The 14,741-nt window shown below is 36.8% G+C and overlaps 1 protein-coding gene across 2 annotated transcripts in view; it reads right to left on the reverse strand.

Moving 5' to 3' along the window:
* Argl (Argininosuccinate lyase) overlaps window positions 1–13,639 on the reverse strand; it is a 350,034-nt gene extending 336,395 nt beyond the window's left edge. Inside the window, exon 1 of one of the 2 annotated variants that reach the window (XM_090392053.1) lies at window positions 13,530–13,639. In XM_090392053.1, coding sequence (XP_090248179.1) covers window positions 13,530–13,538 — 9 coding nt within the window. In that variant the 5' untranslated portion in view covers window positions 13,539–13,639. Of the gene's footprint in view, window positions 1–13,259; window positions 13,313–13,529 lie in introns of those variants that run through there. The other variant, XM_090392054.1, reaches the window with a different exon arrangement.
* Between the last annotated feature and the right edge of the window lie 1,102 nt (window positions 13,640–14,741).

A 14,741-nucleotide genomic window follows, 5' to 3' on the forward strand; every position in this document is an offset into this window, starting at 1 on the left:
TCATTAATACTTTAAAAAACAGGGCTTTGAAGATCTGCTCCAATGAACAAGCTCTGAAAGACAAATTTAAAGTTATCAGCAATAGTTTTCTAAAAAATGGTTACAGCCAAAACACTATTAATAAAATTCTCTACAAGACCTCAATAAAAAACAAAGATAAACCAGACTACAATAAAACTATAACCATTCCTTACATTAAAGGGACATCAGATAAAATAAACAGAATACTACAAAATACAACCTCAAAGCCACCTTTAAACCTCCTGCAAAATTAAAAAAACTAACTCAACATCCAAAGACCCACTCCCTCCACTGGCCCACCCTGGAGTATACTGTATTTATTGCACCTGTAATATATCATATATAGGGGAAACAGGACACACAATTCCTATCAGACAAAAAGGAACATAAACGACACATTAAATATAATAACTATGGTGAAACTGGCCTTTCTAATCATGGCCTGGACACTTTACATAGAACTGACTGGAAAAACACCAGTTGTTTACATCACACCAAAACATGGTACGAACGCAAATTTAAGGAAGCCTATGAGATTCTTATCAACCACCCAATCTGAACAATAATGATGGTCTAAAAATTCCAAGCATATGGAAGGCACATATTCTACCCACGGAACCTTTCTCTCTAAGAGTTAACTGTAAACAGGACTGTAGGTAATTCAGAATCCTAAATCTAAAATAACAATTGCAATTTTAAAAATAGGATATCATTGTTACTGAAAGAAGACCATCTATAAGAAAGAATGTTTTTCTCATGTTATCTTAAATAGAATTTAGCTTTGATGTAGTTTCTAAATAATTAATTAATTTGTGTTTTTTTTTTTCGCTAGAGGTCATGCCAATAGAATAACTGGTGATCAAATCATTGTTTCTTTAGCTTATTGTAATGTAACTCAGCTTGTCCTTGTATATACTCCAGATGATGATCTTAATATGAAGATTATAACACGGTTGTAAAGTCCATAATTTCTAAAATGAACTATCTATTCCAATCCTCTGCAGCTTGTACACCAACTTATCATTATTATTACAGGCAACTCAAAGGAGTCCTTAGATATCCCTAAACATCTTGGTCCAAACATCAGAATCAAGATGTTTAGGGCCTCCTTAAATATCTTGACATGATGTTTAGGGAGGCCCTAAACATCATGTCAAGAACTATCCAACATTTAAGCAGTATCTATCATACTTTGAACTGATTCACAGACATGGCACCCACAACAGATTCTTGCAACCTATTCCACTCATTCACAACTCTCTAAGCAAAAAACCTAGTTCTAACACCCTTGCTAACTACACCCTTACTCAGTTTCCATGGATGGCCCCAAGTTCTCCCACCAACACATCTATTCTGAAAAATTTCCTCTGAATTAATATTTTAAAATACCCCTCAGTAATCTGTATGGCTCAATCATATCAGCCCTTTTCCACCTATCAACCCAGTTTCTGTGACCTACAAATCTTCAACCCGTTCTCATAAGGTTCATTCCTTAGAAGTGCTATCATCTTGTTCACTTGCCTCTGAATCCTCTCCATTTCCTCCTCATCAACAAGAAACCCTGGTGCCCAGATATGTACACCGTAGTCAAGATGAGGTCTCATTAAGGCTCAATAAAGAGGAATAATAACCTGCTTGTCTCTGCTAGTCAAAGTATTTTTCAGTAACCAAGTGATCTTATCAGCTGCTTTAGCCACTTTTGCTATGTTCCCCCTAAACTTTAACTCTCTATCCACAAACATTTCCAAGAGTCTCTAGCTTCATCAATTTCCTGGAGTACAGTTCCACCAATGTGGTATACAGCTGATAATCTTTTCACCCTAAAATGCATAACCTTATACTTTGTCACATTAAATTGACATCCATTCTCCTTTGCCCAGTCTGCAATCTATCCAAATCATCCTGCAATTTGACATCATCTGTATTAACTATTGCTTTGCATCATTGGCAAATAACCAAACAGTTCCTCTTAGATCCTTTCATATATCGTTAATGAACAAATTAAACAGTAGTGGTTCGAGAACAAAACCCTGCAGCATGCTACTAGTCCTAAAGAAGGCCTGTGGTCTTCTTTAGGATTCTAATCCTGAATAAACTACTCTCTGATATATTATTATTATTATTCCTGACACCTCCAAGGAGTCCGAAGACTCATCGCGGGAGGACACCTACAGCTGTATTTTTTGTCTGTAAATTGCATGTGTTCTGAAGGGTCGATTTGTCTGTATGCGGGATGAAAAACCCGAGTTTCCGGGAGAAAAAACCCTGCTACCTCTGCATGAGATCGGCTAACTCACCTTCGATTGAAATCGTCCAGATAAAGATTCCTCCCGTCGCGACGAGAATCAACCTTAGGCCTATTCCAATCGAAGGGGGGCAATGTACCATTGTTCTTCCAATTGCGCTACAGAGGCGCTTATATCTCTCCATCAACCACCCTCCTATCCATCTCACCAACCCTATATCCATCTTCATGTGCTGCAGTTCATGGATTAGAATTCCATGTGGTATCCTGTCAAATGCCATTGCAAAGTCCACCCATTACCTTTATCCAACTCAGCTGTCACTGTATTATAAAACGTGAGCAAATTACTGAGGCGTGACAAAACAAAACTTCACAAAACCATGCTGCCCCCATACAGTATCCCATTTCCGTCTATCCATTCTGGTATTTTGCGCTTCATCAACTTCTCCAATACTCTGGCAATAACTCCTGATATGCAGATCGGTTGGTAATTTGCAACATCAGTCTTGGAGACTCCTTTACGCAATGGAACTATTTTACCTTCTTTCCACCTCCTCGGGAGGACTAACCTAGAGCTAAGACTTATATTAAACAATGTCATGGTCAAGGGCACTGACAATTCTCTCGCTGCTTCACATAAAACTCGAGCTGGTATGCCATCCAATTCCACAGTTGCATTCACATTAAGGTTCTGTAATGTGCTATGCTATGCACCTCCATTTCATTTACCTCAGTTCCCATATAAGCCTTTGACTTTCTCTTGTTCCTACAATATCACCACCTGGATGATATATCCTTGCAAAGTGTTCACTTAGTAATTCCACTATTTCAATTCAGTTACCTATTATCAGCATTCATTAAAATCATTCTGCCATATTCATTCTTTCTTTTACTTGCAGCATATCGAAAGAATTGTTTGGAATTCTTCTTAGCCTGCATTGCTAACTTCCTTTCATAATCTGCTTTTGCCTTTCTTACCACACTAGTTAAACTTCTGATCTGTGCCTTGTACTGTTCATGTGTCTACAGGTCACTCTCTCCTTAAATTCCCTCTACAATTGTTTCTTTTTTTGCAGCTCTGACTTAATGATGATATTCATTCATTTAGCTCCCACTTGATTTACTCTTCTGATGCTAGGTATTAGTCTGTCATTATCTCACTCAAATACTCCTTTACCACTTCCCATGGACTATCAACATCCAGCCCTTGCAGTTTTACATGCCATTGCACCGATCCAACCAATCATTGAAGCTTGTCATGCTTACCCTTGTAATTCTACATATAACCCATTCTTAACCAAAAATTCCACACATTTAGCCACCTCCCAGTCAAGACCATATGATCACTCTCACAAATTGGTGGCAACGTGGTCATATTCATTATAGACAAATTCTCAGATGCCATTACTAGATGGAGCACTCGAATCCCTAGTATACTCCATCGCATGCTGTCTCAGGCAATTATCCATTAGTAACTGCATAAATTCCATTTCCTTCTTCCCATGTGTACTCTCCTTCTTGTAATTCCATGTTCCCATAGTTGAAATCACCCATAATAATTACCAGTCCTCCACTCATTGAGTCTATTTGCCAATGCATACTATCTCCATCATCTTTTCCAACCCCTGGTCTATAGCAACATTCAACTGTATATTTTTTTCTACTGGCCTCAATTTCACACCATATTTCCTCAAATGTGCTATTTTTACTGGCCAATGGAACTTCTACTCTCTTTGGTTACAGTTCCTTGGCTATCATCAATAACACTCCCCACCCATTCTTTTCTCTCTATCCTCCCTAAACACACTATATCCTTCACATGGAATTGCATGTGAAAAAGAGGCTATGGAAGAGATATAAGGAGACAGGTGAAGAGAGGATGCATGAAGAATATAAGACACAGGCCAGAAGAGTGACTAGTGTGGTAAGGAAAGCAAAACTGGAATATGAGAGGAGATTGGCCCTAAGATCAAAAGAAAAGCCTAGGGAATATTTTAGCTATGTGGCCAGTAAGAGGAGAAATGACTGTGGAAGAATGATATTGTGGGATAAAAATGGGAATAGAGTGACTGATGCAGAGGACATAGTGGAATTGTTCAATGAACACTTTATTGGAGTATTTCATCATAGAGGAGTCAGTTTTAATGCTAGAGGGATAGGGCTGGTTCGAGGTTTAGAGGTACAGGAGGAGAGTGTATATCAGATACTGAGTACTCTGGATGTCAGTAAAGCTTTGGGACTGGATGGTATTTCACCACAAGTTTTGAGAGAATGTGCTAGGGAACTGACAGTGCCTCTAACCTGGCTTTTCAATGAAAGTCTGGCTTCGGCAAAGGTGCCCAGGGAATGGAAGGAAGGTAAGATAGTGCCATTGCATAAGGGTGGTAACAGACTGGAAGTGTAATTATAGGCCAGTCTGTGTGTCATCAGTAGTTGTTAAGATCTTGGAGAAAGTAGTGAGGGACCATATACAGCATTGGGCAGATGAGGGTAATGTTATCTGTGAGAGTCAACATGGATTTGTGAAAGGGCGCTCTTGTTTTAGTAATATGCTAGCCTTTTATAATAAAGTTACAAGAACATTAGATGAGGGAAAGGCATATACTGCAATTTTCTTAGACTTAGCAAAGTCATTTGACAGGGTGCCACATGATAAGCTGATATTTAAGTTGCAGCACATGGGTCTGGATATCAGATTGGTCAACTGGATTCAGAATTGGCTGTCTGATAGGTATCAGAGAGTTGTGTATGGTGGAGCAGTTTCAAGGAGACAGAGGGTTACAAGTGGGGTCCCACAGGGCTCAGTACTAGGACCTATATTGTTTAACCTTTATATCAATGACATTGTCAGTCGATTGCAAGGGGATATTCAGTTGTTTGCAGATGATGCGAAGCTGGGAAGGATTATTAGTAATAGTGCAGATGTGGTAGCCCTGCAAGAGGATTTGAATAAGCTAGATAGATGGGCAAATGAATGGGGGTGTCAGTTTAATGCAGCAAAATGTAAAGTCTTGAGGTTTGGGAAACATCGATAGGATGCTGCATACTCTATGGGAGGAGTTATACTGGAGGAAGTAGGGGAGACAAGAGATCTGGGGTTGATGATTGATAGAAACCTGAAGTTTAGGGGACATATTGCAAAGGTGGTGAAGGTAACACAGAGGATTGCTGCAATTATGAGAAGGACACTGACCCGCAGAGATAAGAGGGTGATCAATCCATTGTATAAGTCTCTGATCAGACCACACTTGGACTATTGTTCTCAGATTTGGTCCCCAGGATTTGAAGGGGATAAATTAACTGTGGAAAGGATACAAAGGCGGATGACAAAGATGGTTTCAGGACTGTACAAGGATAGTTATGATGATCGGCTGAGGGAATGTGGACTGCAGAGTTTGGTGGCTGGAAGAAGGAGAGGCGATATGATTGAGACTTTTAAACTGTTGAGAGGTGGTTACAGGGTTCGTTGACACTGGGGAGTTCTTTCGCTTGGTTGAACAGCAGGAAGGAGTGATGACAAAAGGCCATCCCTGGAAGTTACGAAAGGAAACAGTGAGCAAGAGGGTGAGGAGTGGTTACTTTGTGTGGAGGGTGGTTGAGCCGTGGAATGCATTGCCTGATGGAGTGGCGAGGGCGAGAACGGTCAATGAGTTTGAGGAGTGGTTACTTTGTGTGGAGGGTGGTTGAGCCGTGGAATGCATTGCCTGATGGAGTGGTGAGGGCGAGAACGGTCAATGAGTTTAAGGAGTGGTATGATAGACTTTGTGTTTCTTAGGGGGGGGACCTCCCCTCAATGAGTCTTGGACAGACCTTATGTTCTTAGGAAGGACCTCCCATGATGAGTCTTTTGACTCCATGGAGGCCTGAATAATAATAATAATTCTATCCCACTAACTATATCATCTTCTGTTAGTCATGTCTCACTAATGTCAATAACCTTTGGCCAGGATGAGCCAACCAATGCCAAAAATTCCCTCGGCTTGTTCTGGATGCTCCTGGCATTAGTGTACATAAAGTGCCAAAGTCCCTTAGCCCACCGCTATTCTGGTGGCTTTATACTTAATCCTATTCTGGTTTTAATCCTTTCTGAGTGCTGTATACATTCCATTAAGCCTTCAACATGAAATACTGTATCCCTTATTTTCTATCCCTATAGCAATATCATTCTTATTTAACCATGTCTCACTAATTCTTATAATATTTGACCATGTTGTAATAACTAATGCCAAAAATTCTTCTCACTTATTCCAAATACTTCTGGCATTAGTATACAAAAACTGCAATACTTCCTTCCTCCCATAATCACCCTGTGTGTGAATTAGCACACTCTGTATACAGTTTATTTTCTGAGAACAAATAATCCCATATATACAACGATTATTGACATTAGTATTATTAACAGCTAATTCTATCATCCCTCCCTAGCAAATCCATTTCCCTGATTTTGACCATATACTCAAAACGTATTATTAGGAATAAATTGGCAAAAAAAAAGAGGAAGTCTCATATGTAATCCACTGAACCTCTATTGAAGAATACAATTATAGGAAGGAAAATGAAATTGCTGAAATACATATGGAGACATAACAACGGATTGTAAACATATTAGAAAGGAAGTGGGAAAAGAAGAAAAGGACAACGCAAATATGCATTCTAAGAAGATGTAATGTATTAGATTCACTGGAAGCAGTTATAAACAGTTAAAGAGAAAAAATATGGCACCTCAGTATCCTAAAAATTTATGATTCATTAAAATATTTATTAGTAAGTACTAGGTTCTTCTATATTCCTTCTTCTTGTGCCATGTTTTACATGTTGATGTAAAGAGTAGGAAATCATCTAATAGATCCAGAATATAGATACCAAAAAAACATGCATCCCATAATCCCCATTCAATATCACAACAATTTCCATTATTAGATATACCAGCAGTCAGAAGTTTTGCTTGGTTGGTGACCAACTTCCACTTTTAAGATTGAATTATTAAGTTTCATATTGCACCATACAGTTTCAATAATGGAATTTTATTATTATTATTATAAAAAACCTCCATGGAGTCAGACTCATCATGGGGGATCCATTGTCGCACACAGTTTATCATACAGCACCTTAAATATGTTCACTGTCTCTGTACTCACCACTCTCCATGCAATAAACCTGCTCCTCGTCTCCTTGCTCACACTCTCCTTATACAGCTTCAGGTGACCTTTTTGTTCTCTTCCTATCTTCACCCATTCTCTGCAAAACCTCCCCCACCATTAATCTGGTAATAACTTCTTAACAGTTTATATGTCTCAATCACATCCCTCTCCTTCTATCCACCAAATTCTGCAAATTGCATTTTGTCAATCTGTCTTCATACTCAACATTCCAGAGATAGAAACACCTTAGTCAATCGTCTCTAAACCTTTTCCAATACATCTATTTGAAAACCAGGTGACTAAATCGGCGCACAGTAGTCCATATGTGGCCTTATCAAAACCTTATACAAGGGAATCATAATATTCTTACTTCCATAAATCAGTGCGCTCCGCATCATTATCTGCTGTGCTGCTCTCACAATTTTAGGAACATGTCTCCAAAATTATAGGTTCTTGTCTACAATCACTCCCAGATCTCTCATCTCCTCTACTTCTTCCAAGATTTTTCCCACCAATTGTGTACTCTACATCACATCCTTTCTTCCCAAATTTCAAAACCTTACATTTTGCAAAATTAAATGGATATCCCCACTCATTTACCATTCAGTAAGTGTATTTAAGTCTTTTTGCAAAGCAACAGCATCCGCTCTATTCCTGATAGCTCCAACTTTGAATCGGAATTATCAAGTGAAAATACGGAATATCAGGATGCCGCTATGTCTCTGTTAGACCTATTAAATTTAGATTCGAGCTGACATCATTACTGACACTTCTTAGCATAGACTCCAACATGCCTAACTTTTTGCATGGTCAATAAGGTAATGCTAGAGTTCCTGATGTCTGTTATCCATTCCTCTTTTTTATTTATTTATTTATTATTATTATGAGACACCTCCAGAGTGTCCAAAGACTCATCGAGGAAGAGTGTGCCAACAGCATCAAACAATATAGCCCTTCCAACTACTAACTGCGCTCAAACTTGCTTAACTTTTTGTGTGAGCCAATAGTATCAGAGGCTCTACTAATCAACCGACATTTTTTAAATTTTTTTTTTCCCCGATGATTAAATTCCACAATAGTCTTTCTAACATGCAGCTAGACACAAAGCAAGCGGTAAGTTAAAATTTTTATACAGAATAAAAATATTCTGTATTTAATTAAACAGCACGACAATATTATATACAAAAGAATACAAATAAATATGTGTAAGTGGAAATTTCTGTGGTTTAGAAGTTCATAAGGCATATTCCGGTAATTGAACCACTTTTTTTTTTTTTTTTTTTTTTTAATTAAGCTAAAAGCACAATAAGGAAATAAAGTTTTGTAGGTCGTTTGACTTACATCTTCAGGGGTAAAAGGTAACTGAAAGTTAAAACAACAAAACAGAGAAATTAATAGTTCATACTATACAGTTGTAGCCATGTAACTGATTACAAAAAAATAAATAAATAAATAAAAATCAGAATGCAGATTCAAAGCAGCGCTAAGTTTAAACAATGCTGGATGATGCCACATTCTGTTGTTCACAATCATAATTGATTGTGAAATGGTTTGCCGGTCTAGTTGGCCGAGCGGTTAGCATATCCGCTCTCCAACCAAAAGGCTGCGGGTTCGAATCCATGCATGGACATGGATGTTTGTCTGTGAGTACTAGTGGTGGTGGTCGGCGGTAGATGGTGTTGGCGTAGATGATGAAGGTAGTTGCGGTTGGTGGAGTGGTGTGAAACGGAGAGTTGTAGAGTAGGTGTCCTCCCTCGATGAGTCTTTGGACTCCCTGGAGGTGTTGTGTAATAATAATAATAATAATAATAATAATGTCCGAGGTCTGACTGAGGTATATTTTTTATCAAAGCTGACCAAACTTGGTGTAGAATTAAGCCTTGGTTTTTATTGCATTGTGTTGGAATTCTAAGCATGTTTGTAGCTTCTTTAAATTTCCTTATGTAACAGTTTTTTTCTATATAAGACATGTTTGTTTTCTGCCAGAGTACATTGTGGCCGGTGGAAGTGGTATGGAAAGCTAGACCTGATTTGTGTTCTCTTCTGTTTTGTACATCCTTTTGGTGTTCGTTCATGCGTATTTCCCCAGATCTTCCTGTCTGTCCTAGGTAGCAGATGATGCAAGAACAATAAATTTTATAAACACTGTTTTTTTTTTAAAGGATGATGCGGAGGTTTCGGGGATATAGAAATCTTGAAATTTTTTCCAGCGGCAGACAGGCTACTTTGATGTTATGTTTGTTTAGTAATTTAGCCATCTTGTCTGTAACATTCTTGATATATGGAAGCGTGATGGCGTTTTTGAAATCTTGTTTCTGTGGGATGCTTCTAGGAGATGTGTGGAGGATTTTTTCATGTATCAAGACAAATTTCGGGAACAAAAAGAAGGATTGGCTATGGGCTCTTCCCTCTCTCCGGCTTTAGCTAACCTATTTATCAAAAATTTTGAAAATAATGCTTTAATCAATTATCATAAAAAACCAAAATTTGGCTATGCTATGTAGATGATATTTTCATCATTTGGCCAGGAACAACAGATGAACTCATTGCTTTAAAAAAATTACCTGAATAATTTACACAAGATAAAATTTATTTTAGAACAAGAAGAACTTAGAAAACTTCCTTTTCTTGGCATCCTATTAGAAGTCAATAAAAAAGATAATAAACTTTCTTTCTCAATATACAGAAAACCCATCAACACAAAGATTTCTTAATGCGGCCTCACACCACCACCTTTCACAAAAAATAGGTCTAATAAAAACCCTGAGGGACAGAGCTTATAATATTTCCAGCACAGAAAAACAGAGAAATGAAGAATTGGAATATTTAACACAGATCCTCAATAAAATGGTTATGAACCCAAGACTATCAAAAAAATCCTCCACACATCTCCTACAAGCATCCCACAGAAAGAAAATTTCAAAAATGCCATCACACTTCCATATATCAAGAATGTTACAGACAAGATGGCTAAATTACTAAACAAACATAACATCAAAGTAGCCTTTCTACCGCTGGAAAAAAATTTCAAGATTTCTATATCCCCCGAAACCTCACATCATCCTTTAAAAAAACCAGGTGTTTATAAAATTTATTGTTCTTGTGGCATCTGCTACGTAGGACAGACAGGAAGATCTGGGGAAATATGCATGAACGAACACCAAAAGGATGTACAAAACAGAAGAGAACACAAAATCAGGTCTAGCTTTCCATACCACTTCCACCAGCCATAATGTACTCTGGCAGAAAACAAACATGTCTTATATAGAAAAATCTGTTACATAATGAAATTTAAAGAAGCTGCAAAGATGCTTAGAATTCCAACACAATGCAATAAAAACCAAGGCTTAATTCTACACCAAGTTTGGTCAGCTTTGATAAAAAATATACCTCAGTCAGACCTCGGACATTATGATCGTGAACAACAGAACGTGGCATCATCCAGCATTGTTTAAACTTAGCACTGCTTTGAATCTGCATTGATTTTTTTTTTTTTTTATAAACAGTCAGATGGCTACAACTGTATGGTATGAACTATTAATTTCTCTTTTTTGTTGTTTTAACTTTCAGTTACCTTTTACCTCTGAAGATGTAAGCCAAACGACTTATGAAACTTGTAGTTTTTATTTCTTTATTGTGCTTTTAGCTTTTAAAAAAAAAAAAAAAGTGGTCCAATTAACGGAATATGCCTTACAAATAAATATGTAATTACAAAAAAAAAAGAATAATAATAAATTTTTCTTTCTTGTTTTGTCTTAGCTTCGTCATTTTTTGTCAGTTTATTTTAAAAGTTCATGTTTTTTGTCATTGTTAGTCTCTTTAATTCGATGACTCGATTATTTAACATCTCTTATTCATGTTGAAACTTGTATTCATTGAAATCAGCAGTGCGCATCGCCTGAGAGTTACGATTAACACAGCAGCCTGACTTGGAATTTTGAAACTCGTGCAGCGGAGAAAGGAAAAAAAAAGTTACATAACAAGTAGGTGTACAACACAGTACGCCAACAATCACTGATAGAAAAAACAACTAGTTCTGTAAGCCCTCTTTCATGATGCCTTCCTTTTTTAGCATGAAAATAACTTGTATTTAAGAAGCTGGATCAATTCAGTTCATGTCAAAATTGTTTGACATGAATTTTTGACATGTCAAAAAATTGTCAAAAATGTTATACATTATGGGGGATCACTACCTAGTCACTACCCCAAGAGATGTATAACATTATAAATCTCTTGGGAGATGTGTTTTACATTATGGAAAAATACTAAGGATAGTGATCAGAGCTTAACCCACCTTTACTACAAGTTTCCCCTGTCACGAAAGGTTTGCTTATGCTTGGATCCGCCGAAACTTTTATAGTTTCTATCTATATCCGGCATGAAACTCTTGCAGTTTCTCTGAAACTCTTGTAGTTTCTGTATTCGGCTTTGAAATAATGTTGGATTCAATATCCACTTATATTTGAATAATTTTGCATCACCGAAGTGAAGCCTTTTGGCTCTCTATTTCACTAATTGTAAGAGTTGACATGAAAACAAATCATTTAACATTTTTATTGCCAAAGAGAGTAGGCAGCCTACTTGGCTATCACTGTTAAATGAGCTCAATCGCTATTTTTTTTTTTTTTTTTAGAGGCATCGAAGTAACATAGGAAACAACCATTTTGTTTCCTGAACTCTCTAATAGGTGTAAATTAGTATCCTAAGTAATGTACCTACGCTTTTCTTCTTTTTTTTTTTTTGATATGTGGGAATAAAAATCAGATTTTTTTTGGGGGGGGGGGGGATATTGGTTGCTCCAAAAGAAATCGACTGATCAAAAGCCTAGAAAAAGTTCCTCTAGCGATAATGTGGTATAAAGACATGCCCTTCCACACAAGCAGTTCTGATGGTTCAGTCTTCCTTATTATCAATTATATTTTTTATAAAATAGTTCTTTTAGTACATCTAAATAAATAATAGATTAGTCTCACTGACAAATTCTGTTGATTTATGCCCATGCCTCAAATAAGTGCCATTTTATGTCGTTGACACCAAGAATCAGAAATGATTATTATTATTAACATCCGACCCTTCATGAAGTCAGAGACTCATCATAGGAGCAACACCATCGTGCACAATGCTCATCCAACCATGCCTTAAACTGCTTCAATGTGGCTACATCCACAACACAACACATTCAAGGCAATGCATTCCACTCAGCAACCACTCTCCTTGCAAACAACCTGCTCCTCACTCCTCTGCTTACACCCTCCTTATACTGAGAAACTTAATAACATGAGAAACCTAAAGTCCCAAGATTATTTAAGCAATAAATGGCTCTTTAATGTTGCTCACCAGGACAGTGAAAATTAAATATCAATTATCAAATAATTTAATATTGAATAGCTTGTTCTATTTATTTGCTTCATATATGTTGCAAAAAGTACCTAGTATTATCATGTACAAATATCAAGTTACAGGAGTTGGTTAACATTATGGTTGGTGCATATGTGTGAAATGAACACCTTGTAGGGTGGTGTTACATCAGACTAGATGAAAACGCACTCCAGAAGTGATGAAATATAAAATCAATAAAATAATCAGTATTAATGATAGAATTAATGAAGTATAATTAAAATCAATTAAAAATCAATATAATATGAAGGAGGATAGAATGGAATAGTGTTAAGGTGAATAATGCAACGGGTCTATTAAACATTTGCCGCCGCCCCCCTTTAAATGAAGGTGAGTATTTGCGCTATCTAATTATTTATTTTGTGCGATTCAGTTAAGCCAATGTATAGTCTAAGGGCGATATCATATCATAAGAGATCAAGATGACAAAAAAGATAAACCTAACACCATCATACCTTTGAAGCAAAATTATAGTATTATTATTATAAATGTTATTTCAGCTTATCTTCTAAATCATATTTGGCATACTGCTTTTAGAAAAATATAATCCAAGTGTAATTATTTAAAACAGCCATTCAAATTAAAACTTCATATATTTTGAATAACTCGTCAAAATAAAATATAAGGACATATCGTAAAAAAAAAAAAAAAAGTCTGTAACAACTTCATACATAAAGGCATATATTTTTTAATATAACGAATACGTTCATTTCAATTCGTCTTACCTCCATCATTTAGCAGATTTTCGAAATTTTTCGGTTGTTTTACTAATATTCTTTAAACAGTAAATACAAGTGAGTAACAGGATTGCATTCACTTGCATAACTCCACACAGTTTATAATTTGCTGGAACTTTTCCGCTTCCGCATATGCTTCCGGGAATTAATTTTCAAAAATTTCTCATATATTAAACTTCTGACAAAAGTGTTTAAAGACATACACACATTGAAACAAACAAAATAGCTACTTTTAGAATTAAATATTAAAATTTTTAATTGTGTTCAACGTTTAATTATGCTAAATTATAGAGTATTTTATTTTTATGGATCTTTTAAAGTTGTTGATTTTAAGCGATCTTTTAAAGTTGAATAGCACATGTTACGTAATATTTAATGTTTTCCCCTTCTGAGTTTAGCATTCGTAGTAGCAAACTAGCTGCAGTTAAACTTTTATTTAATACTTTTTAGAAAACAACTTCACTTGAATGACATATACAGGGTGTCCCAAAATTCCGCAAGATTTAAATTTAGCGCCATTTGTGTGGTAAAGTGTTGCCAACGAGAAAAAAAAAAAAGACAGCGTGACAGCTGATAGTTCAGGGTTATTAAAAATGGAGCGCTACACGAAAGAACAACGCATTTTCATTGTTGAGCAATATTTTAAAAATAATGAAGGTTTGGCAGCAAAATCATCTTCAGCGATGAGGCTCATTTTCATCTTGATGGCTTCGTTAATCGACAAAATTGTCGCACTTGGGGTTCAAAAAATCCACGAGTGAGTGTTGAGAAACAAATGCATCCACAACGTGTCACTGTTTGGTGCGGACTTTGGGCTGGAGGCATCATCGGTCCATTCTTCGAAAATGCGGCTGGTAAGGCAATAACAGTTAATGGTGCTCGCTATCGCGACATGATAATCCAGTTTTTTGTGCCTAAATTGCAAGATATGGATGTGGACGGCATGTCGTTGCAACAAGACGGTGCCACATGCCATACAGCCCGAGAAACAATTCAATTACTGCATGAGTTATTTCCTGGTCGTGTAATTTCCCGTTTTGGTGATCAGAATTGGCCGCCCAGATCACGTGACTTAACACCGTTGGACTTTTTTCTTTGGGGTTTTTTGAAGTCTAAGGTTTATGCCAACAAGCCCACGACCACCCACACCTTGAAGGAGGAAATTGAGCGCTGTATCAACGAAATTCAGCCACATTTATG

This window comes from Typopeltis vanoorti, chromosome 4 (assembly GCF_054136105.1).
Source record: "Typopeltis vanoorti isolate ZY-2024b chromosome 4, IOZ_Tvanoo_1.0, whole genome shotgun sequence".
Taxonomy (NCBI): domain Eukaryota; kingdom Metazoa; phylum Arthropoda; class Arachnida; order Uropygi; family Thelyphonidae; genus Typopeltis; species Typopeltis vanoorti.